Source organism: Hyperolius riggenbachi, chromosome 2 (assembly GCF_040937935.1).
Source record: "Hyperolius riggenbachi isolate aHypRig1 chromosome 2, aHypRig1.pri, whole genome shotgun sequence".
Classification (NCBI taxonomy): domain Eukaryota; kingdom Metazoa; phylum Chordata; class Amphibia; order Anura; family Hyperoliidae; genus Hyperolius; species Hyperolius riggenbachi.
This window is the reverse complement of record NC_090647.1, coordinates 318590444-318615601: the sequence shown is the minus strand read 5'-3', so window position 1 is coordinate 318615601 and position 25158 is coordinate 318590444. Positions and strand designations below refer to the sequence as shown.

At 45.5% G+C, this 25158-nt stretch overlaps 1 protein-coding gene and 1 long non-coding RNA gene across 3 annotated transcripts in view; one reads left to right on the top strand and one right to left on the bottom strand.

Annotated features, from left to right (window-relative positions):
- GGNBP2 (gametogenetin binding protein 2) overlaps nt 1-10915 on the bottom strand; it is a 47813-nt gene extending 36898 nt beyond the window's left edge. The window contains exons 1-3 of one of the 2 annotated variants that reach the window (XM_068269201.1): nt 10728-10915; nt 1938-2018; nt 1083-1336 (exon numbers count right to left, since the gene is read on the bottom strand). In XM_068269201.1, coding sequence (XP_068125302.1) covers nt 1083-1336; nt 1938-2018; nt 10728-10820 — 428 coding nt within the window. In that variant the 5' untranslated portion in view covers nt 10821-10915. The remainder of the gene's footprint in view (nt 1-1082; nt 1337-1937; nt 2019-10727) is intronic. The other variant, XM_068269202.1, reaches the window with a different exon arrangement.
- On the top strand, nt 10567-22989 carry LOC137546569 (uncharacterized). The gene is made up of 3 exons (XR_011026290.1): nt 10567-11242; nt 22290-22363; nt 22899-22989. It is a non-coding gene; the product is annotated as an uncharacterized lncRNA (long non-coding RNA).
- The last annotated feature ends 2169 nt before the right edge of the window (nt 22990-25158 follow it).

Genomic DNA, 25158 nt, shown 5'->3' with positions numbered 1-25158 from the left:
TTCAGAATGTTATTTGCGATGTGGTATTTAGCCCCCCAGCGTAGCTAGCCAGCCATAGGTGCCCACATTACTATAGCTATAGGTGCCTGCTGTATAGCTAGCCAGGTATAGGTGCCTCCAGTATAGCCAGTCATAGCCCAGTATAACCAGCTATAGCTGCCCTAGTACAGGAGCCCCCCCCCCCCCCCCCCAACACTAAGTAAGTTACTCACCGTGCCCCTAGCCAGTGCCAATCGCATCACCTCTGGTCACGATCACCACATCCGCACAGCCCCTTGTCTTGTATGTCAGAAGCATTGGGGCTTGGTCATGACATCGACATAACGTCGCTGAGATCCGATGCTCCCAACAAACAAGACTGGAGCTGTGTGGCGGAGGTGATGCGATCAGCGCTGGCCAGAGGCATGGTAAGTAACTGACAATGCTAGGGATTGCAGAGATCCCCGCAGAGATGATGCAGAAAACCTCATGAGCGGCATGCCCAAAACTGTGTTGAGCATACCACTTTCAGCAAAATGTTCATACCGCTCAGGAAGTTAAGAAGCTTGTATAAAGTCAATGTACATGATCAAGCCAAAACATTTTTCGCAATTTCATGTTTGTACAATGGCATCTGCAATGTAGCTTTCCATAAAATCCAGAGTCCTGTGTAGCACGATTCCTGAAGTATTTACATCTGTACACTAGGTAGTTTTGCTATATCAGCAGGTACTAGCTGCGGTCATTGAATAAGACTTAACTGAGCTGTGGCAAGGCTCCAAAGCTGAAAGAGAATAATACTAGACACTTCACTCCCTCACCCTGACTGCTGCCAGGCATCAGTTTTAGTGCAAAGGAAGTGATGTCATCAAGGGGCCAAGAGGTGGTGTGATTGGGATAGTAGAGGTGCTTCATGGGATAAGAGGAAGTATGTCTGTGCTGCAAACCCCTGATGACTTTTATAGAGGTGATCAAAACTGGCTTGAAGAAAACCAAGGAACAGTCATTACAATGCTCAGTTCTAGGAATCAACAGGATATTACTAACATAAACCAGTGGCAGAACTAAGAATATCAATCTATAAAGACTTAAAAGCTACTTACCCGCGCACATAAAAGAGTGTATACAACTTTGTGGCATCCGTCATACAGCTGTGTAAAAGAGTGAGAACTCCTTTAGCACCCACTGACAGAGGGTCCAGGGCTGGATTTCCAGACTCCACAAGCTGGGTGAAAAGGCGCTCCACGCTCCTGCGACAGCCAACACATGGAACCAACTGGGAAAGCGCATTGAAGACTTCTCGTGACGTCACCATCATAGCAATACTCAATTCCTGCTCACTGAGCATGCCGTGACGCTGAAAAAACAAAACATCTAGAATTGACTTATCTGCCTTGTATTTTCTTTCAATCAACCAATAATAAGCAATGTGAAAGTGATATATAAAAAGCCTAAAGACAAAAGTGACATTATGCATTTATGTAGAATATAGAAGAGTGCTAAGTGTGGACCATTTGTTCCCAAAGTCCTATAACCATCCAATATTGCATAAATGGATTCCAAACTAATATTTTAAGTAGTAGAAAACTCAGGGGCAGTTGGGAAATGGGAGGTGCAGAAGCTTGAAGTGCCAGTTTTCCAGTTTGGTTATGGCATGAGGTATTGGGTAAGGATACAATATATAGTGATTTGGTAGTAGATTCATATTTGGCACTTAACGGTGAAGGCTAAGGTATGGCAATGTGAAAAAAAATTACATGGTTAATCAAGGAGGGAAGTAGAAGACAAGGACCATTTCCACCTGTACTGGATTGCCTCTTTTTGTAAACATAACATTTATCTGCCAAAATTAAATGTTTCCTAGCTTCAGCAGGAAAGAGAAATGTTCCTGAACAGATGGGTTAAAGTAAGGTCCCCTTCTCAAATGCCTGAATTTGTATGATTGACCATTTTAGTACCTGGATGAACTGTTTAAGCTGTAAGGTGTCAATCTGCTGTTTATCAAGTTGCAGCATATTGTCCGAGAACTCCATCACCATCTGTAAAATAAATACAATTAGAAGTCAGACAAAAATAGAAAAAAGGAGGGGGGGGGGGGGGAAAAAAAAAAAAAAAAAAAAAAGACTCAGACTGACACTTCCTCTCCATTCACTTGTCCTGCTTTATGGAGTTTTTACACCTGATTAATAAAGCGCTGGAAGTACCCAGGTCTGTAATGCTTCACAATGAATTACCGTATTTTCTGCCGTATAAGACGCACCTAGGAGTAGAGGGCAAAAACCAGGCTAATGTAATGTTACAAGTATGCTCACACTTGAGCAATGTGATTTTATAAAAATAACCCAAAGCACTGCATTAGCAAGTGCTTTTTAAACCACTAGCGCTAAAAAAGTTCTTGCAGTGTGAACCAACCCAAACACGATTTTCTTACTATGGATGGTTGATGAGATGCAAATAATTACAAGATGATGCAGTATTACGCTATATATGTAGATTTAAAAATGGACCGATTGAATACCACAAATATAGAATTTAAATTGTCCATTTACCAGCTGCATAAGTGACTGGTAGTCTGTGCTTTAGTAGCAGTTAGCTACTCTGCAAACACTTGCACATTAGATAGGCAGGAACCATTGAGCTGAAGTGACTTTGGGGCTTCTTCCACACAGGAAGCTGAAGGTGGTGAAATCACTGCACAACAGCTGCTCCTTTGCACATGCCAGGCACCTGGTAGTGCTTGGCGCAAGTGGAGAAAAGGGAAAAAACCCTATGGACTCACATCTGAGTGCAGCCTCATTGCAGAGACAAGCTTTAACAAAAATGTAATTAGCAATCCACAGCTCAGAACTATGCTGAAAGGAACTCCACCATAGCTGTGCCCCTACTTACCATCATTCGGCAAAACAGTCAACTTATAGTAGATTGCAGTTCAAACTACCAGTAATTGAGCTGGAACTGACACTGGAGTGGTCTTGAATACAGATGTCAATTAGATGCAAATTACAACTTGCGCACAAAAATTTATGCTAACTGTAAGCAGCTTGGAATTGGGCTAATCGAGTGCACTTCGGATTGATTCTGATGGGCCCATTCCAAGCTGCAAACAATTTGCATAAAATCTGCATGGAGGCTGGATTTCTCTCTCAATTACCATTTTCTAGTCCCGAACTGTGGGCTGAAAACTGCTTCAGGCTTAGTTCACATCTAAAATAAATTGCTAATGGCAGTGATTTTCAAATTTTTTAGCCCCCCCCCCCCCCCCCCCCCACGCTACAATTTTGTGCAAAGCGCTTTTGCAGAGAGATTCCGTTTTGTCACATCCTGACATCAGCCAGGAAGTAAAATCAAGTAAAGCGATTACGAGCGTTTAGCTCTCTTCCTATACCTTCCATTAGAGCAAAATCGCCCCAAAAATGGTACAGGCACGGCTTTGCGAAGCACAAAGCGGACGAAGCGCACTGATATGAACCTTCTCATAGAGAATCATTGCACAAGCATTTTGTGGGCGATTTTCAAAATCTCCTGCGCTTGGGGGAGGGGAAAAAAAAAAAAAAAAAAAAAGGGAAAACGCCCTATATGTGAATGAGCCCTCAAGCCTGCATACAGAGCAGAGTCACATTGTGCTAAATCAGCAAATTCAGAGAACTTATAGATTTAGCCAAAGAAATTTTAACAAAACACAAGCAATAATACATGTGCACTTGCCCAGAGTACACAATCAGATTCCTTTTGCACCTATAGCTGAAACTTGATTGGTTGTCTTGAGCACCTGCATGATCTCTGCTTCAGCTTTCTTTGAACTATTGTACATAAAGCAACCCGAGGGCCCACTTCCACTAGTGCAGAAATCAGGCCGAATCCGCAGAGTTTCTCCGCAGGCAAATCGCGTGTGGAAACTGCTATAGGGCATAATGTAGCAGCCATCCAAATCGCTTGTCTTATCAATTCAGACGACATTGCAGCATTTTTTTTCCATGCAAGTGGCAGCAAATCCCATAGCTGTGCATGGCACAACTTCCAGGATTCGGCTGCGTAGTCGCTCAACAGGGAAGTGCCACCGCGCTTCTCGCAGGACTGGCAGCAGCTAGTGGAAATGGCCCTAAGGTTCAGTTTACATGGACAGATCCCTAATTCCCATTTTGCCTCTAATTCACATTGTCAGAGAAATTCACTGGGGCCATAAACAAGTGTATTTGAACTGGACATGCGTGAGTTCTGAGCCATGCATGCCTAGTGAAAGGAATGGCTATGGCTTGTGCCCATCTTCTTTCCTTCGGGCTCAGCGCTTCCCTTTACTGGGCATGTGCAATTTGGAACTTGGCAGCCAAATATAAAAACAGTACAAAATAGACTACTGGAGGTACCCCGACCGCAACAATAAGCAGTAAGGCTTTAGATCCACAGGGAGAGATTTTGCAGCGCTTGCCATTTGCCAGCAATTTGCAAAACACTATACCAGTGGATACCTATGCAAGCAAATCGTTGCTTGCAACATTGTGGCAGCAATCGCATCAGTAGCTGCAGAGTCACAATTGCAATCAGTCCGGGAATCAAGGTCGAAGTCGCAGACTCAAGATTTCTGAAATTGGGGGCACTTAGCGTTTTTGTTGCAAAGCCCGGCCAAGGGAGCTTAGGCCCTTTATTCTACAAATTTAATTTATATTGCACTTCAGGTATCCTTTAAAAACGGACCTGAACTCAGAATGTCCTCTCTGCTCTAAATGATACACAACAGCATAATAACCCTTAAACAAAGGACATTTGTTACAGCTGATACAAATCCTAAAATAAATCAGCACTCTTTATACTTCCTGCTTTCATGGAAGCAGACATTGTTTACAGCCTGTGCTTACCTGCCATAGGCAGTCCGGTGACACAGGAGATCAAATTACAATTTGTGAATAGACACAAATGGAGGATTAGACAGGCTAAACTCTCTGAATACATACAGGGTGCATTTCTCTATGGTTTCCTTTTGTCCAGTGCAAGAGTTCAGGTCCACTTTAATGTTGCTTCACAACCACTCGTGCCAGTATGAATGATTGGTTGAAAGGAGATGGTCAAGTAAAAGTGTAATCCATTACCTCTATAAGGGCCCCATCCACACTTAAAACCACAAACAGCGCACGCTGGAATTGCGTTTATCAGTTTGTGCCGAGTGCAAGTTTTGCCACGAATTATGAGTGCGATTGCATTTTCTGATAGGAAAAAACTAAACAAAAACGCGTGAACTTTTTAAATAGTTAATCACATAGCACTGCGTTTGCTATGTGATCCCATTGGTTGAACCTAATTTCAAACACAGGAAAATTGCAACAGGCATTGCGATTCTGATTAGTTTAACATTGGATTTTACCACTCTGAACAGGGCACTGCAATAACTGTATTTCAGGGTGCCCTCACGATTGACAACCTGCATGGGCACCGGATGGAAGCACATGCAGCGTGAAATGGCCTGTAAAGTGATAAACAAGGAGAACCACATGCATACGCAAGTGAGGGTTTATTTCCACTACAGCGGGCCGAATCCACAGTTTCCCGCAAGCAAATCGCATGGGAAAACTCTCCAATAGGGCAGTAAACTGCAAACTTGCCTCTCCAGTTAAGAGACTACAAGTCCCACAATGCATTTGCCTCTATAAATCATGACTGTGCCTTTCAGACTTCCGCAATGCATTGTGGGACTTGTAGTACCTTAACAGCTGGAGAGCCAAGTTTGTAGATCACTGCCATAGGGGATAATGCTACCGCCATCCGAATCGCTTGCCTTAGCGATTCGGCCGACATTGCAGCATTTTTGCATACGGGCAGCAACCGCACGTCTCGCAGCCATGCGTGGCAGCCAGGCTTGCTTCTTATAAGCTAATCACGAGTAACCACCATGGTTACTCATGATTAGCTTGTGAGGAGCAAGTCTGGTGGCAGCTAGTAGAAGCGGCCCTGAAAGATCTCCACTGAAATATGCACGTCTATAGCACTTGGAGGTTAATGCCTCAAAAACACTACCAATTACACAATAATGTAACTGCTTGATGAACTTTCCCAGGTCTTTTTAAAATAATGTAAATAAGGCCTAGGGTCAGTTCACAATTACTAAAGTGGTAGCATATCTGTATATGGTGCCCTGTCTTCACTGAACTTGGGAGCAGATGTATGACAACGCAGCAGACAAAATCAAAAACAGATAAAAGTGGACATGAGTAAACAGGCCTAAAGGAAAGCACAGGCCCATGCAACATAACTATTTGTCCACTCCATGGTAGCAGGTCTGGTAGCAGACTCAGTGTGAAGTCAAAACCATTTTCAATGTTATACATGTTCCACCGCATATCCATTACATCCAGTGAAAAGCTGGCTTCTATAGCTGGATGGTGTAATGGTTAAGGGCTCTGTCTCTGACACAGGAGACCAGGGTTCGAATCTCGGCTCTGCCTGTTCAGTAAGCCAGCACCTATTCAGTAGAAGACCTTAGGCAAGTCTCCCTAACACTGCTACTGCCTATAGAGTGCGTCCTAGTGGCTGCAGCTCTGGCGCTTTGAGTCTGCCAGGAGAAAAGCGCGATATAAATGTTATTTGTCTTGTCTTTGTCTTGTATAGCTACTCCTTTTAGGTATTCAGCCCTGTCACTATTAGTCAGTCACTGATTGGCTGTTCAGCTGTGACAGCTGACAAGCCTGGTACACACATGCAATTCTAAAGACAAAAGAAATACCGAGAGCCCAATATATAGTGTAGTATGCAAAACAAAGGGTTGGAAATGAAAAGTATATTATGTATATACTCACAAATGTGGGTTACCGCCTAGGTAACCACTGTATAGGCAGGCGAGGAGATTAGACCTGTCCTCACTCAGGATTAAAAGTCGCTCTCTGTAGATAAGGAAATAAGGGGCAACACCCCTCCACCAGAGGTGGATATTGATAATGTAAGAGTGAACAGAGGTGCCAGCAGGATAAAAGGGGCAACACCCCTCCACCAGAGGTGGATATTGATAATGTAAGAGTGAACAGAGGTGCCAGCAGGATAAAAGGTTCTAAAAGGCTTAAAATCCCTCAGGAGGTGGTGGTGGACTCTCCTTCCCGAAGCAGACAAGATACCGTCAGTTTTATGACAACAGGTTTATTAATATACTCCAAAACAAACAGTGCAACGCGTTTCACGGGTATGTTCCCGCTTCCTCAGGCAATAAACAGATAGGAGTACACAGTATAGTCTCAAGGTCACGAATAGCGCCTCTGGGAGGAACATACCCGTGAAACGCGTTGAACTGTTTGTTTTGAAGTATATTAATAAACCTGTTGTCATAAAACTGACGGTATCTTGTCTGCTTCGGGAAGGCGAGTCCACCACCACCTCCTGAGGGATTTTAAGCCTTTTAGAACCTTTTATCCTGCTGGCGCCTCTGTTCACTTTTACACATGCAATTCTGTTTGGCCAATTTTATCACTTCCATGTGGTAAGAGAGTTTATTTATACAATCTGTTGGCCCTCATACTACATGCATGTGGTAAAATGTATTCTGACTTCATGAAGACAGTGTCCTGGGCAAGGATTGAACCCAGGACTGTAGTTCTGCTAAGTGATAGTGCTAAGTTAACCACTATGCTACCACAAATAATCAGCTGTGACTTTTTAAAATGAAGATAATAGATATTTACCTTGGGAGAGGGAAGCCTCTAGATCATAAAGAGGCTTTCCCCTGTCCTCGTATGTGAGCCCGTTCCAGCGTTGGGACCCCTGAAGAGTGGCCTTCTTGCGCACAAGTACCATGCTCTGGCAGAAATAGCCATGCCCGATGGGGTCCGTGATACTGCGCAGATTGCTTGCTTCTGCACTGTATTGTGGACCCGATCTTCCCTGGCTTTTTCTGAAGAAAGCCGGTTGGTGCCATGCTAGTGTGCCAGTGACAACCATCAAGCTCTATTTTGTGGGGTTCCAGCACTGGAACAGGGCTGCAGAGGAGGAACGAGGGAAGCCTCCCCCTCCCGAGGCAAGTACACTCCTAGGGGGACTGTTTTTTGCTAGGAGGTACACTTTAAAAGGAACCAGAGAGGAACGAGGGAAAAAAAAAAAAAAAAAAAAAAAAGCTTTTATACATACCTGGGGCTTCTTCCAGCCCCATAAAGCCTGGATCGCTCCCACGCCGCCATCCTCCGCTTCCTGGATCGGCGGCACCGGTTCCAGTCACTTCCAGCGGACGCAGCCAATTGTCCGCATCACAGGGGCTCCCTCCATACCTGTACGCATGCGGCTGCGCAGTAAGCAGCCTCACGCGTACGTATATGGAGGGAGCCCCGTGTGATGCGGACAATTGGCCGCGTCTGCCGGCCATGATGGGACCCAGTACCGGCGGATCCAGGCAGCAAAGGACGGTGGCGCGGGAGCGATACGTGCATATGGGGCTGGAGAAAGCCCCAGGTATTATAGAATCTTTTTCCTGGGGCCTCTGGTTCCCTTTAAGGCCACGTTCACAGTGGCCATTGCACTGCATCTCTTGTGACAGCTGGCCACAATGCAACAGATCATGACACCGGTGCAGCATAATGTTTGCACAGCATTGGGTACAGTGAACCATATCAAATGAAAAATATGCTTCACTTCTACTGTAATTGCCTGTGTTTAGCGGTAACGTACTGCAAGCAATGTTTTACTACGCCGCAATACACTCGCTGCACTGAAGATCGCATAGGGGGTGCATTGCCGTGTGGTAAGCCACATTACAGAGCTCCACTGTGAACGTGGCCTATGGCTACTTGCACACTGGAGCGTTGTGTAGCACAACCTGGAAAAACCAAGATCGCAACATAAAAGTCACATCGCGTGTCATTCACGTGATGTGAAAAACAGTATATAAAAAGTATGCTTCGCCACAACTGTAAACTTGCTCATTATCCTGCAACACAGATGTTTCTATCAGAAATCTGCAACCATAGTGTTGTGAAAGTTCCAGTACGGTAGCATAATGGATAGCATTCTCGCCTTGCAGCGCTGGCTCCCTAGTTCAAATCCCAGCCAAGGCACTATCTGTGCAGAGTTTTTATGTTTCCCCCATGTCTGCGTGGGTGTCTCACTTGTCTCTGTTTTCTGTGTGCGTTTTTCTGCATGAGCTTTCTGACAATGCTACAATTGCTGTCAGTTTTTCTGTATGTGAAAAACGCATTAAAGTGTGAACTAGCCCATTGTCTATCACTAGCTCTCAGGAGTACATTTGAAATCGGCACTGGTAGACTTGGGCGCAGGATACAGCGGTATATAGCTGATCCTGCTGCTGCACAAGTCCGAGCCGATTTAATTACTATTCCCCCTCCAGACCGACATGGATAGTGGGGGAATGAAATAATTCGGCTTCCAGCGATTGCTGGAAGCCGAATTATTATGTTTTTAAGCAACCGACGTTACTCACTAAGCGCTTCAATAGGAATGATTTCTATTGAAGTCTATGGAGGCGCCGGCTGCGCCCAAATCTAGCAGCGCTGAAAAGCACTGCTCCGAGCTCTCAGTTTTACTGTGCAGAAAATACACAGAAAAAGACAAATGTGACCCCTGCCTTATTGACAAGATAAATATGTTTATAGCGCTCATCTCCAGGCACACTCAAAATACCAGAGCTGCAGCCACTAGGAAGTGCTCTATAGATTAGGGAGTCTTGCCCAAGGTCTACTCACTGAATAGGTACTGGCTCACTGAACTGCCCCCCCCACATATGAAATGAAAAAAAAAAAAAAAAGGGGATTTGGCCCTAGACTATAAATGGTCCTATAACTGTGGTATAAAGTTAAATTGTGAGTTCTCTGAGGGACAGTTAGTGACAAGTCTATATACTCTGAAGCACTACGTGAGAGGTCAGCTCTGTATAAATACTACAGTAAATAATAATAAATAGCAATTAAAAAGTCTGAAACTACTGATTTTGGCTATGTCAGTTTTAAATTGCATGTAAACATTTTTATCAGTAGCTTCCTAAACCTGATTAGCCCTGTGCAAAGTTCCAGTTCATCCCCTGCCTTATGCTGCTCCTATACAGCCAGAAAAAAAAACAAAAAAAAAATGTAATGCCCAATTTAAGACACTTTTGTGAAGCTAGAAAATGAAAGTGAGTGCAGCACCAATTTACAGATCCTCAAGTACCAGTAGTCCAGCTAGCTGCAGCTCCTCCACCAGCCAGCAGCTGACAGAGCACTCTCTCTCCCTCCATGCTGCCGTGAGACTAGCTGCAGTTTTCTATTCTAGTGACGAAACAGTGCAGCTTCCATTTTCTCTTGTATTTCTCCTCTCCCTTTAATTTCATAAGCATAAAATAACGTTCTACGAATTGCATATAACAGCCGAACTTGAATTTGTGACTCTCAGCATATTTAGTGATGGGTGACTAAAAGCGTTCTCTCTCCCCCCCCCCCCCAAAAAAAGTCAAGCTTTATTGTGAAGGCATATATGCTAGTTATATGTCAGCTGCTCCGTGCACGCTCCCGAGCTTGCCTGTGTATAGGGAGTAAGGATGTGTCACTAGTCGGGGTGACAGCGCCAGGCCTCAGGGTGGAGAAGCGAGCAGCCTGCACACACAGCAGCTCCCCAGCCCCCTCCACCTGCCCCGACATGACTGTACGGTCACCCAGGCGCAATGATGAGGCAGTGGCTGCAGCTGAGCACTGCGAGGCCTCGGCTTAGCGCGGAGAACAAGGCGTCCTGAGCTGGGCCAGCAGCCTGCCTCTCCACCATTGGCCGCAGCAGACCAGGCGAGGCGGACTCACCGTCAGCGTGTCATCGATATAGAGCGGAATCTGCCTCGTTTCGAAGGGGAATTCCTCCTCTCCGTCCCTGCACACGGCAACCAGACGCGCCATCTCTGCCACTTCTCTACGACCGGACCACAGCAGCCTACAGTGTCGTAAACAGCAAGCGGACACCCCGCCCTCAAACCCCTCCCTAGTCTGCTTATGCGCCGCTGCACATTCGTCACACCGCCGCTACTTCCGCATCCGTACTCCAGATTCGCCACACGGAAATTAATGACGCTCTCTCGTTAAAGGCTAGCGTGATTTCATAATCTCCACCGGCAGCCTTTTATTTCAAAAGCAATGAACTATGAGAGAGCATCTGTCACATTCACCGCGTGTCGAATCTGCTGTAAGCGCGACGCGAACTGTTTGAATCCAATAGCTTTATTGCCACGGTTTCTGTGAGAAACGAACAGAAAGTTCCAGTAGACAAATGTTGCCGTTTTAACACCTTCCCTGGCAGTGCAGAATGCAGCACAGTATTGAATGTAAAATAGAATTCTACATTTGTTAAAATGCTACAAATGGTCATGTCATTAGTGCTACACTTGTCTTTCCACTATTGAAAGTGTACTTCATTTGACTTCAGGAAGCCTGTGGCAAGCAGAAAGTTATGGCACAGCTTTCTTCACAAACATGAATGCACAGACGTGTTCTGTTTACATATTGCAGTTCAATAATATTTCATCATCTTCACAGTCTACTCTGTGAAGTCCACAGCACTGAGTGTTTCACTCTGCCCTACCCTTCTAGTATGAAAGACTATCTGGCAAGACATCAGCACAAGCAGAGATAACCCCTTAATATGTGCAGCAGCTGCAACCAAGTTGACAGCTTCTGTAAAGGCTGGTTCACATTGGGGCGATTCTTGAGCGCTTTGCTGATCGCCGGCGATCAGCAAAGCGCTGCTACAATGTATCCCTATGGATACATTCACACTGCAGTGGTTGTGATTTTGATCAATCGTAAACGCGCTGCATGCAGCATTTTCAAGGCAATTGCTCTGTGATTCCAGGAATCGCAAGCGCAAATTGTGGCAGAATCGCAAATCGTGGCGGAACGATAGAGACAGAGCAGGTAGGCTCAGTAGGTGGATTGATTCAAAAACTGGAAACTTCCCTGTTCTCTGGCTTTCAGTAGGGCATGTTAGAGACCCTACAATCAGCTTCCAGTAGTGTCATGTTGTTGATGAATGCCAAGGAGTTATGGGCAAGAGAATAGTGGTAGACCCTAAGAGCCTTCTTTTGGGCTTATACACTAATGCTACCATCTCCAACCACCAGACTATTCTGGTCAAGATTTTATGTTTCTACGTTAGGAACTGTTTTATAAATGGTTTTCTGAACAGCACCCTCCCAAGCGGAGCAGTGCTTTTCGGCGCTGTTAGATTTGGGCGCCGCCATAGATTATAATGTGAATCAGTCTATAGCGGCGCTCAATGAGTAACGTCGGCGCCGTCAGAAGACGGAGCCGAAGTTGCTTAAAAAACACAATCATTCGGCCTAATAATAAATAATAATTGCTGGAAGCCGAATTACAGTATATCATTTCACCACTATCCATGGCAGCCTGGAGGAGGAATAGTAATTAATACGGCCCGAACTTGTGCAGAAGCAGGATCAGCTATATACCGCTGTATCCTGCGCCCAAGTTTACCGGCGCCAATTTCATATGTACTCCTCCCAAGGCGTTATGGATCAAGAGACTAAAGCCATGGTATGGTACAAGTTGGCATATATGAACAGGAAATGTCCTCCGAAATTTCATAAGATGTGGTTTCAATGGTCTGACTACTCTGCTTCTCATGACTTAGCTACTGATGTTTGACGCATATGATGTGTATGCTTGGGTGACCCCCCAAGATACTGTTCTCATTCTGCATTCACTGCTTGTCGCACGATGCACTATTGGAGAGCTGGAGGCAGGGTGGGGTTGGATGAGATGATGTTTTTTTTGTTAATGTGTTAAAGGGACTCGTCAGCCTAAACAAACATACTGTCATTAAGTTACATTAGTTATGTTAATTAAAATAGATAGGTAATATAATCTCTTACCCACTGTAACGATTGGTGTCAGCACACAGAGAGAATCTGATTATTGGTGATCTGCAGTATCACCAACAATACAGATATATACCTGATTATTGATGATCTGCAGAATCACCAATAATACAAGTATGACTAACCTCTGGACACCTGATAAAGTGTAAGTGTTTTGGTGCAACAGTAGGCTGTCTCCCGTGGGGCGGGAGATGCCGATAACAATGAGCATGGACCACCTGAGGAGCAGGTGGCCCTTGGCTGTGTGTGAACTATCTCCTAGGAAAAGGGATAGAGATAACCTGCGAGCCAGTGATTCCCTGCAATACTGGGAATCAGACTATACTGCAGCCAAAGGACTCCTAAGGGATAGAGCCCCTGACTGGACTGCAGAGATGCCTCTCTGAGGAACAGGAGGTCTCTGCAGCTACCTGACACTTGGCGGGGTAGTGTCACAGGTAGTACAGACAGACTGAACACTCAAGGTATGAGTGACAGCCAGAAGGGTCGGCCAGGCCAGGCCGGCAACACACGAGCAGATAAGGTACAGAGACAGAAGGCTGATTCGATAACCAGGTACAGGCAGGGTTTGGCAACAAGTAGGCAGATATGCATAGGTACCGAATCAAAAAGCAGGAGAGAGGTCGAGAGAGCAATTGGTTATAACAGATAAAGCAGAGGCCTAGTCTAGAGTGTGAGGCCAGTGGTCTCAACACCCAGGAACTGGTCTAAAGTATATCACAGCAATGACACAGTATTCCTAAGCTTGGGTGTGAGGTCCTTTGGTCACAACACCCTGGAACTGGTCTAAAGTATATCACAGCAATGACACAGTATTCCTAAGCTTGGGTGTGAGGTCCTTTGGTCACAACACCCTGGAACTGGTCTAAAGTATAACACAGCAATGACACAGTATTCCTAAGCTTGGGTGTGAGGTCCTTTGGTCACAACACCCTGGAACTGGTCTAAAGTATAACACAGCAATGACACAGTATTCCTAAGCTTGGGTGTGAGGTCCTTGGTCACAACACCCTGGAACTGGTCTAAAGTATAACACAGTAATAACACAAGCGTAATCTGGCTAAGTGTGAATTCCCAGGTCCACCTGGTTCTAACACACTGTGGGATCTGACTATGGTCTGAGTGCTCATACGTATGCATTCGCAACGGCAGACAACCTGAGACTGACCAGCGAGATCTATATATAGTGCAGCGCTCCTCAGCGCTACTCAGCCAATGACAGTCTGCGCTGGGATCAGCTGACCAACCTGATCAGCTGATCCCTCTCCTCCTGGCATAAAGGTCCTGCCTCCCAGCGCGCGCGCGCGTGTAGCTCTCCATCTGTGTGCACTAGAAGGATCAGACAAACCAGACGCATGCTGCTGTGCGGAAACCGCCGGTCTGAACGCGGAGACAGCCGCCTTGCCGCCAGACCGCGCGGCGGCATCTCCGCAATCCTTTACACCCACCCTGTTTTAAAAGAACAGGCAAATGTTTGTGATCTCATGGGGCAGCCATCTTTTTGGTTGAAAGGTGGTGACAGGGAGCATGAGACACAGTTCTAAGGCCTCTTTTCCACGAACTGTTTACAGGCAGTGAAATGCCTCTCAAACTCTCACAACTGCTTGCTGCTGCCTGGTAACTGCTTGCTGCTACCTGGTAACTGCTCGCTGCTGCCTGGCAACTGCTTGCTGAACACATAGCTCGACAGTTTGTGGAAAAGAGGCCTAACAGTCCTGTGTCCTGATCACCCCTCCCAGCTGCGCGTGCTAAGCTTCAAATCACACAAAAAAAAAAAATCAGAAATCCCATCATGCTTTGCACAGCATCAGGGGAAAAATGCCCAGGCAGATTTATTCTGTATTGCTAAAAAAAGAGGCTTTGGGTAAGAAAAACAAACTTCTGATGCTGTGAAACTGTTAAAGAAACACCAAGCCTTTTCAGTGCTGCTGAGTAGATTTTTAGTCTGGAGGTTCACTTTAAGGGCTCTCCACTGTTGTATTATAGGCAAAGCTTTAATACCATTCAATTGTTTAAAAAAAAGCATTCCTCTGCATCGCTATTGAGATACATTATGTGCGTTTAATATGTTTTTGGAAATTATGCAGCAAGTTGTGCATTTTCAAAAACACGCAATGCATAACGCATTCTGGTATATTCATTTTTTTACATGTGGCCCATAGACTTTCATTAGCGGCAATGCTAGTGTTTTTGCCTAGTGTGTTCCTAGCCTATGAGTTTTTTTCCTCTCTCTCCATTTAGGCCTGAAACCCACTAGCAGTGATTTTCTAAGCACTTGTGATTTGAAAAGTTCTTGCCAACGTAATGCTATGTGTGTGATCCCACTTGAGGGATGTGATTTTTTTTTTAAATCCCCCATAGCATTGAATTAGCAAGAGCTTTACAAATCACAAGTGCTTAGAAAAGCTCTGCTAGTGGGTCCAAGGCCTTATATTTATTCACCAACATGTTTACCTTTACATAAAATTTAAAGGGATACTGTAGGGGGGGTCAGGGGAAAATTTGTTGAAGTTACCCGGGGCTTCTAATGGTCCCCCACAGGCATCCTGTGCCCGTGCAGCCACTCACCAATGCTCCGGCCCCGCCTCCAGTTCACTTCTGGAATTTCAGACTTTAAAGTCTGAAAACCACTGCGCCTGCGTTGCCGTGTCCTCCTCGCTTCCCCTGATGTCACCTGGAGCACATGGCGCCGACACAGACCATGCTGGGCCTGGGCAGTACGCTCCTGGTGCCATCAGTGGGGGTGAGGACACGGCAACGGAGGTGCAGTGGTTTTCAGACTTTAAAGTCTGAAATTACAGAAGTGAACCGAAGGTGTGGCCGGAGCATCAGTGAGTGGCTGCGTGGGCACAGGATGTCTGTGGGGGACCATTAAAAGCCCCGGGTAACTTCAACTAATTTTCCCCCGACTCCCCCCTACAGTATCCCTTTAAGTATTTAGTTCAAGTATTTAGTTTTATTTACTTTGTATTTATACAGGGATGACATCTGCCACCTGCCACAGTTTTACATAAATATATTGCCACAAACTTTTCCTCAGAGGGGCTCACAATGTAATCTCTATCATATTACTATGTCCGTATCGTCTAAATCTATTGGGGGAGGCAATTAACTTATCTGTGTGTTTGTGGATGAAAAGGACTTAAATTCAAAAAACGAGGAACTGAAGTGCTATAGTATCAAGGACTTTGTAGAAAAACTTTATTAACACATATTACAAAAATATTAAAAGAGGTTCTTGAATTCCACATAATTAGTTTCCAATAAATGGTACATCAAAATACATCCAAAAGGCTGAAGCTGATGGAGCTGATAGGAATTGTATTCTGGCTTGACTTACCTTGAATGAGCATTGTGTCCTTAGAGGCAACGACACATGTTCGATTCGGGCTTATTATACAATACATATGCCCTTCATCAGGCCGTAACACAAAATTCTAAAAAATAAACAATAAAAAGGAATACATTAAGATCAAAATTCCATATCAACATTTCAAGCAAAGGAGAAACAAAGAAGAAGAAACCCACCAAAGTGATGGTATGCATTACACCTGGTTCGGTCAATGAACCAACATACCAAGTAAAGAAATATAAATTTACAACAATGTTTCTGGAGTGCGCTACCCCTTCCCACTGTCCAAAAATACAAACAGTTCTCTTTAGTGCGTCCCTCACTGTCCACTTTCTGATGCTCCAGAAGATTCTCCCGTCATTGGCACAGTTCATATGCAAAAAAGAGGGACAAAAAACGAAACATCATAGTGCGATCCGCCTGCATTGGAAACGTGTGGGGACCTTCACCCTATGGGGTCCGACTGTGTAACTTCTATTAAGGGGTCACCTCTATATTCGTGACTAATGGCCAACAAGTGGCACGCTCACCTTGCTGTAAGGCTGCCCAGCCCCACAGACAGCAACTGCGCTTAAGGGGTTAAACCAACTTCTTTTCCACCGATCAATGGTAAATCCAATCTCAAACAAAGCAATGAGACAATATCATAGTGCAATCAAGCTTACACAATAACTCCATACATCAGATCAATAGCACCTATAGATCTCCTGCTCACCCTTTTCTACTGCTGCCCACACTCACAGACAGCTGTCCACGTTTTGGGTGTGCAGTGTTAGCCTCAATGCTCTGAGTAAGGTATCATTGACATTTGGGGATGCTGAACACTTATGGATATTTGATCACTTGAAAGTTTGGGGGATAGCGCAGTTAGTGGAATATGGGAGTGTACGTGTTTATGAGGGTGGGTGGGAGTATGTGCAATGGGCGGTGATGGTTCTGAAAGGGGGGTGGTTCAATGGAGAAGACCATGATCTAGACTGAGCCAAGCCGCATTATGCACTGGTATAATTATAATCCGGCCGATAGTAGTGTCAGAATCTCACGAGGATGGGGGAAGTGTGGGTAATGTAGTTTTGATATACAGGTCTCTGGGTGTGCAATATGGCGGCCGAGGTCTCGCGAGAGTGAGAGATGTGGGGAATGTGGGAAGCGTAGTCCCTCTGAAGAGCGCAATGGGGCCAAGGTCTCGCGAGACAGCGAGATTTGGGCATTGTGGGGATGTAGTTTTGGGTTGTTGCGGAGGATGGTAGTCCAAGGAAGAATTTCAGCGTGGCAAAATAGGCATATATGAATATAAGTATTACGCTGCATGGAAGTTACAGAGAGCGTATTTTATACAAATAAGAATCACTAAGGGCAGGTGGGATATGAGAATATAATTTTATGTGATTTGTATGCAAATGAGATATGGGAATATAAGAGTCTGCTGGGTCACTTCCTAACCAATAGCCCCTGATGAGTCGTATGACGTAACGCGTAGGGCGGAGCCTGGAAGGGAAGTGATCAGCAGCAGGAGGAGACGTCCTCTGTGTGTTTTAATTAGGGATGGGACGACGAATCCGGCGAATCCACGAATCCCTCGAATATTGGGAAATATTCGAGATTCGTGGATTCGAATCCCGACGCCATTTTCCACTTTGCGAATCCGCCGAATCCCGACGCTGCATCGCCGCGCATCCGCCGCTCGCACTCGTCCTCCTCCGACCCCCCCCCCGCGTCTCCTCCGCCCGCGCCTCCTCCGCCCGCCCGCATACATTGTATCAACTCACCTGTCCAGTGGAGCGCAGAGCGGCAGACCTCTCGCTCACTTCCTGGTTCCCTCTAGTGACGGCTTTTACAATGACGTCATCAGTAAAAGCCGGTCCGGCCACTAGAGGGAACCGAGAAGTAATGACGAGGTCTGCCGCTCTGCGCTCCACTGGACAGGTGAGTTGATACTTATGCAGGGCACGGGGGACGGAGGAGGCCGTGGGGGTGAGCGGAGGAGGCACGGGGGGGGGGGGGGGGGGGTAAAGCGACACCTACCTACCTACCTACCTACCTACCTACCCCTATACCTACCTAAAGGCCCGCTATACGTACCTACCGGCCACTGTACCTACCTACCTACAGGCTCCTATACCTACCTAAAGGATACGTACCTACCTACCTACCTACCTACCACTATACCTACCTACCTACAGGCCCCTATACCTACCTAAAGGCCCCCTTTATGTACCTACCTACCTACCTAAAGGCCCCTATACCTACCTAAAGGCCCCTATACGTGCCTACCTACCTAAAGGCCCCTATACCTACCTACCTACCTAAAGGCCCCTATACCTACCTAAAGGCCCCCTATACGTGCCTACCTACCTAAAGGCCCCTATACCTACCTACCTAAAGGCCCCTATACCTACCTAAAGGCCCCCTATACGTGCCTACCTACCTAAAGGCCCCTATACCTACCTACCTACCTAAAGGCCCCTATACCTACCTACCTACATACCTACCTATACTTAAGGCCCTGCTACCTATACTGAAGGTCCCTTTAACTACCTACCAACCTACAGGACACTATACCTACCTACCGGCCACTATACCTACCTACCTACAGGCCACTATACCGACCTAAAGGCCCCCTATACGTACCTACCTACCTAAAGGCCCCTATACCTACCTACCTAAAGGCCCCTATACGTACCTACCTACCTACCTACAGGCCCCTATACCTACCTACAGGCCTCTATACCTACCTACCTACTTAAAGGCCCACTATACGTGCCTACCTACCTAAAGGCCCCTATACCTACCTACCTAAAGGCCCCTATACCTACCTACCTAAAGGCCCCTATACCTACCTACCTACATGCCTACCTATACTTAAGGCCCTATACCCTGCTACCTATACTGAAGGTCCCTTTAACTACCTACCTACCTACAGGACACTATACCTACCTACCTACTGGCCATTATACCTACCTACCTACAGGCCACTATACCTACCTACATACCTACCTATACTTAAGGCCCTATACCCTGCTACCTATACTGAAGGCCCCTATACCTACCTACATACCTACCTATAATTAAGGCCTCTATATACCCTGCTACCTATACTGAAGGCACATATACCCTGCTACCTATACTGAAGGCCCATATACCCTGCTACCTATACTGAAGGCACATATACCCTGCTACCTATACTGAAGGCCCATATACCCTGCTACCTATACTGAAGGCACATATACCCTGCTACCTATACTGAAGGCCCATATACCCTGCTACCTATACTGAAGGCCCATATACCTTTCTACCTATACTGCAGGCCCCTATACCTTGCTACCTATACTGAAAGCTACCAATATTGAAGGCACCCATACCTAGCTAGCTATACTGAAGGCACCTTTACCTCGCTACCTATACTGCGGGCAACTATACCACGGATCGCACAATTCTTATGTGCAGGATTCGTTAGATTCGGGATTCGAAAGGTTCGAGATATTCGAGAACCTTTTCAGATTCGGATTCGGATTCGGATTTGAAAAAATTGTGGATTCGTCCCATCCCTAGTTTTAATTATACAAGCACTTTTTACATTGATGTTTTTTATAGACATATGCCTGTTATGCCTGGTATCCTGTCATCAGACTGTGGAAGTGGATTATAACTCAGAGCATTGAGGCTAACACTGCACACCCAAAACGTGGACAGCTGTCTGTGAGTGTGGGCAGCAGTAGAAAAGGGTGAGCAGGAGATCTATAGGTGCTATTGATCTGATGTATGGAGTTATTGTGTAAGCTTGATTGCACTATGATATTGTCTCACCTGCCCTTAGTGATTCTTATTTGTATAAAATACGCTCTCTGTAACTTCCATGCAGCGTAATACTTATATTCATATATGCCTATTTTGCCACGCTGAAATTCTTCCTTGGACTACCATCCTCCGCAACAACCCAAAACTACATCCCCACAATGCCCAAATCTCGCTGTCTCGCGAGACCTTGGCCCCATTGCGCTCTTCAGAGGGACTACGCTTCCCACATTCCCCACATCTCTCACTCTCGCGAGACCTCGGCCGCCATATTGCACACCCAGAGACCTGTATATCAAAACTACATTACCCACACTTCCCCCATCCTCGTGAGATTCTGACACTACTATCGGCCGGATTATAATTATACCAGTGCATAATGCGGCTTGGCTCAGTCTAGATCATGGTCTTCTCCATTGAACCACCCCCCTTTCAGAACCATCACCGCCCATTGCACATACTCCCACCCACCCTCATAAACACGTACACTCCCATATTCCACTAACTGCGCTATCCCCCAAACTTTCAAGTGATCAAATATCCATAAGTGTTCAGCATCCCCAAATGTCAATGATACCTTACTCAGAGCATTGAGGCTAACACTGCACACCCAAAACGTGGACAGCTGTCTGTGAGTGTGGGCAGCAGTAGAAAAGGGTGAGCAGGAGATCTATAGGTGCTATTGATCTGATGTATGGAGTTATTGTGTAAGCTTGATTGCACTATGATATTGTCTCATTGCTTTGTTTGAGATTGGATTTACCATTGATCGGTGGAAAAGAAGTTGGTTTAACCCCTTAAGCGCAGTTGCTGTCTGTGGGGCTGGGCAGCCTTACAGCAAGGTGAGCGTGCCACTTGTTGGCCATTAGTCACAAATATAGAGGTGACCCCTTAATAGAAGTTACACAGTCGGACCCCATAGGGTGAAGGTCCCCACACGTTTCCAATGCAGGCGGATCGCACTATGATGTTTCGTTTTTTGTCCCTCTTTTTTGCATATGAACTGTGCCAATGACGGGAGAATCTTCTGGAGCATCAGAAAGTGGACAGTGAGGGACGCACTAAAGAGAACTGTTTGTATTTTTGGACAGTGGGAAGGGGTAGCGCACTCCAGAAACATTGTTGTAAATACTAAGGTGTACATGTGGCATCGATTTTGAGTTGCAGCAAGCCTGTTTACATAGAGGGGAGGGTATTGAGAGGGGAGCGCAATTGATACAACCATACAAAGAAATATAAATTGTAGATCCTACAAGATCACAGGAATTGAAGGACAGATACTACAAAGACTTGCCACCAAGGGGTCTAAGAAATAGACCTTCCCTAAAGAAAGTCCTTAAGTGAAAAACAGTCGCAAAAAGACCCTGCGCCATGGACTAGTAAATATCAGTCCATATATCCATGCGCTTGCCCAAGAGATTCAATACACCAAAGAATGAACAGAATCTTGAGTAGTAAGAAAAGAGAAACACCAAACTAATGTGTACCATCAATCTGATGCAATTATAAAACTAATGCTGACAGCTAAGAATGAATTGTAATATTATGCCCTGTACTTGCCTATGTATTGATTTATAATCCTGAGCTCCACGCGAATTCCCCCTTATTTGTAATGTACCTTCCCATCTTTTTTGATGGGTTCGTATCAGCGCTGGCTATTCCGCTGGGTATAGAGAGGAGGCGTCCAGTTACTATGGAGATTGCCTCCTCCCATACCTTGCCGTGCCCTTTATGTGTTGACGCATTGTTGCGCTGACATCATCCTTGGGCGCATGCATTACGCTTTGGCGTGCCGTGTCCCTTATTGGTCGACACATTGATGCGCTGACGTCATCTTTGTGCGCACGCAATGCGTTCCGGCGTGGTTGTTGTTTTCCTGTCGGCGCATTGTTATGCCGACGTCACTCTCAAGAGCACACGATGCACTTTAATGCGGATGGCTGGCGCATGCGTATAGCTTTCCCCAGGATGCCGGGTTGGATATTTAAGTGGTGCTAGACGCCATTACTTACTAGGCTTCCATCATAGCAGCACCCTCTTCACATTACGCCGTGGAAAGGTAAATATACATCCTTCTATCTTGTTTTATTTAGGGTATATTCTGCTATAGTTATGTCGCTCATATGTGGGACTGTTTCTGGACATGGTGCCTACTTTATAAATGATAATATGTAATGCATGGGTGAATTTGCCCTGCTGTATTTTTGTTTATGCATACTTAGTATAGATTGAGGCTATAAGTATATGGGATCTCTCTGGGCACTATATGCTGAGACATGGTTTTACATCTGTGATCTTATATATACCTTTTTATGTGTATGTTTTCAGGCCATTTTGTGCATCTGGTGGGTCAGATGCCATTTCCACTTTTTTCTGGCCTTCATACTGACTGAGCCATACAGGTTTGTTCTCTTGTATATTGTGTGGGTGTATGCATGTACGTTTTATATGTGCATGCGTGTATGTCTATATGTATTTATGTATATCTTTATACATTGTTGGCCATTAGATACCTTAACATTCTAGGGTTAGTTTGGTGTTTCTCTTTTCTTACTACTCAAAATTCTGTTCATTCTTTGGTGTATTGAATCTCTTGGGCAAGCGCATGGATATATGGACTGTCCGACTGATATTTACTAGTCCATGGCGCAGGGTCTTTTTGCGACTGTTTTTCACTTAAGGACTTTCTTTAGGGAAGGTCTATTTCTTAGACCCCTTGGTGGCAAGTCTTTGTAGTATCTGTCCTTCAATTCCTGTGATCTTGTAGGATCTACAATTTATATTTCTTTACTTGGTATGTTGGTTCATTGACCGAACCAGGTGTAATGCATACCATCACTTTGGTGGGTTTCTTCTTTTTCTTTGTTTCTCCTTCGCTTGAAATGTTGATATGGAATTTTGATCTTAATGTATTCCTTTTTATTGTTTATTTTTTAGAATTTTGTGTTACGGCCTGATGAAGGGCATATGTATTGTATAATAAGCCCGAAACGAACATGTGTCGTTGCCTCTAAGGACACAATGCTCATTCAAGGTAAGTCAAGCCAGAATACAATTCCTATCAGCTCCATCAGCTTCAGCCTTTTGGATGTATTTTGACGTACCATTTATTGGAAACTAATTATGTGGAATTGAAGAACCTCTTTTAATATTTTTGTAATATGTGTTAATAAAGTTTTTCTACAAAGTCCTTGATACCATAGCACTTCAGTTCCTCGTTTTTTGAATTTAAGTACTTTTCCATAAAGTAACCAAAGGTCTATACAGGTAAAGTGGATTGCCTTTTAAAAGGACTGTGTTTTTGGATCCTACTCTATAGGACCGTACCCTAATATATATATATATATATATATATATATATATATATATATATATATATATATATATATATATATGTTTGTTAATGAAAACCAGAGTGTCAATAGGAAACCCACGTAAACCATGACCCAGCGCAAAGCGAGAATGCCATCCATTAAGCCAGTTTCACAAGTACTGTCTTAAAGGACTACTGTAGTGGGAAAAAATAGTTGAACTTACCTGGGGCTTCAAATGGTCCCACACAGGCGTCCTGTGCCGGCGCAGCAACTCACTGATGCTCCGGTCCCCGCCTCCTGTTCATTTCTGGAAATTGCGATTTTAAAGTCGAAAACCACTGCGCCTGCGTTGGGGCCCCCCTCCCGCCACCGGGAGTGTATTGCGCAGGCGCAGTACGGTCTGCGCCTGTGCAGTACACTCCTGGTGAGGTCAGCGGCAGCGAGGACACTGCCGCAAAGGCACAGTGGTTTTCCGACTTTAAAGTCAGAAGTTCCAGAAGTGAACCGGAGCATTGGTGAGTGGCTGCGCAGGCACAGGACGTCTGTGGGAGATCGTTAGAAGCCCCAGGTAAGTTCAAATCTTTTTCCCCCTACAGTAAGTTCCCCCTACAGTTAAGCTCTGCCTCTGTAACATTACTGTAAAATATTGTGTTTTTAAAACTCTGTGTCATTTTGTCAGAAGAAGGCAGTAGGCTTCACAAAGGTTGCTTATAAATGTCTAAGGGCCAATTTCCACTATCGTGGAAATTGGGCCGAATCCGCAGAGTTTTTGCGCAGGCCAATTGCGTGGGGAAATGCTGCCATAGGGAATAATGCTGCCGCTAGCCGAATAGCTTGCCATAGCAATTTGGCCGACATTGCAGCATTTTTACATGTGGGCAGGAGCGAATCTCATAGCCATGCGAAGCATGGCTTCTAGAATTCATCTGCATACTCGCAGACCAAGAAGGGCCGCTGCGTGTCTCGCAGCCACGCACTGTGGCCAGTGAAAACGGGCCCTAAAACAAGGAGGTCGAACGCCAGTCCTCAATGGCCGAGGTCCTCACATTTTCATAGCTTAAATTAATTTATGGGACTGAATCAGGAAGGGTGTGTATCATCAAGTAGAACATTGTTTCCCCATTTCTCAGTCCATCCTAAACACTGGCATGGATATGGTCCTCGGGGACTGGAGATCGAAACCTGTGGTCTCGAACAGGGGTGGGCAAACGTTTTTCCGCTGTGGGCCACATGGTTTTCTTCCCTCCCTCCCTGCAGAGTTACGAGCGGTGCGCAATGATAGGTTTAACTCACTCAATTGCACCTTCCAGCAGCAATCACCATGGCCACATGCTGGCATGTACTGATGAGAGAACTGTAGAAGTGATCAGGTAAAAAACACTGAGGCCTTTGTAGATTACCATCAAACAGTGCTGGAGGTATACCAAAGGGTGCTATAAACCTCATTGAGTAGGGTGAACTAACCTTGTGTGAGAACATACGATGAGGGGGGCCTGGGGGAGACAAGAGGCCATTTAATTGATTATTGAATACAACCTTACCATTCTATCCATAGTGCTCATTTTGAAAGCTTTTTTTTTATCAATTTAGAGTCAAGGCCATTCCTGACTGCAGAAGAGACCACAGAGACATCCTTGCTGGTCCACATACATACATACATACAGTATCTCTACATTGAAGCTAGATGTGGCTTATATTCATGTGTCTGGAAAGGAGGCACAGCATGTGAAGCCAGGGCCGGTCCTGGACTTTCTGCTGCCTGAGGCAAAGATCGTGAAGGCGCCCCCCCCCCGGCACCCCCCCCTCCGGGCACCCTTACCCTCCTCCCCACCCACGGGCACCCTTACCCTCCTCCCCACCCATGGTCATTCATCCTCACCCTC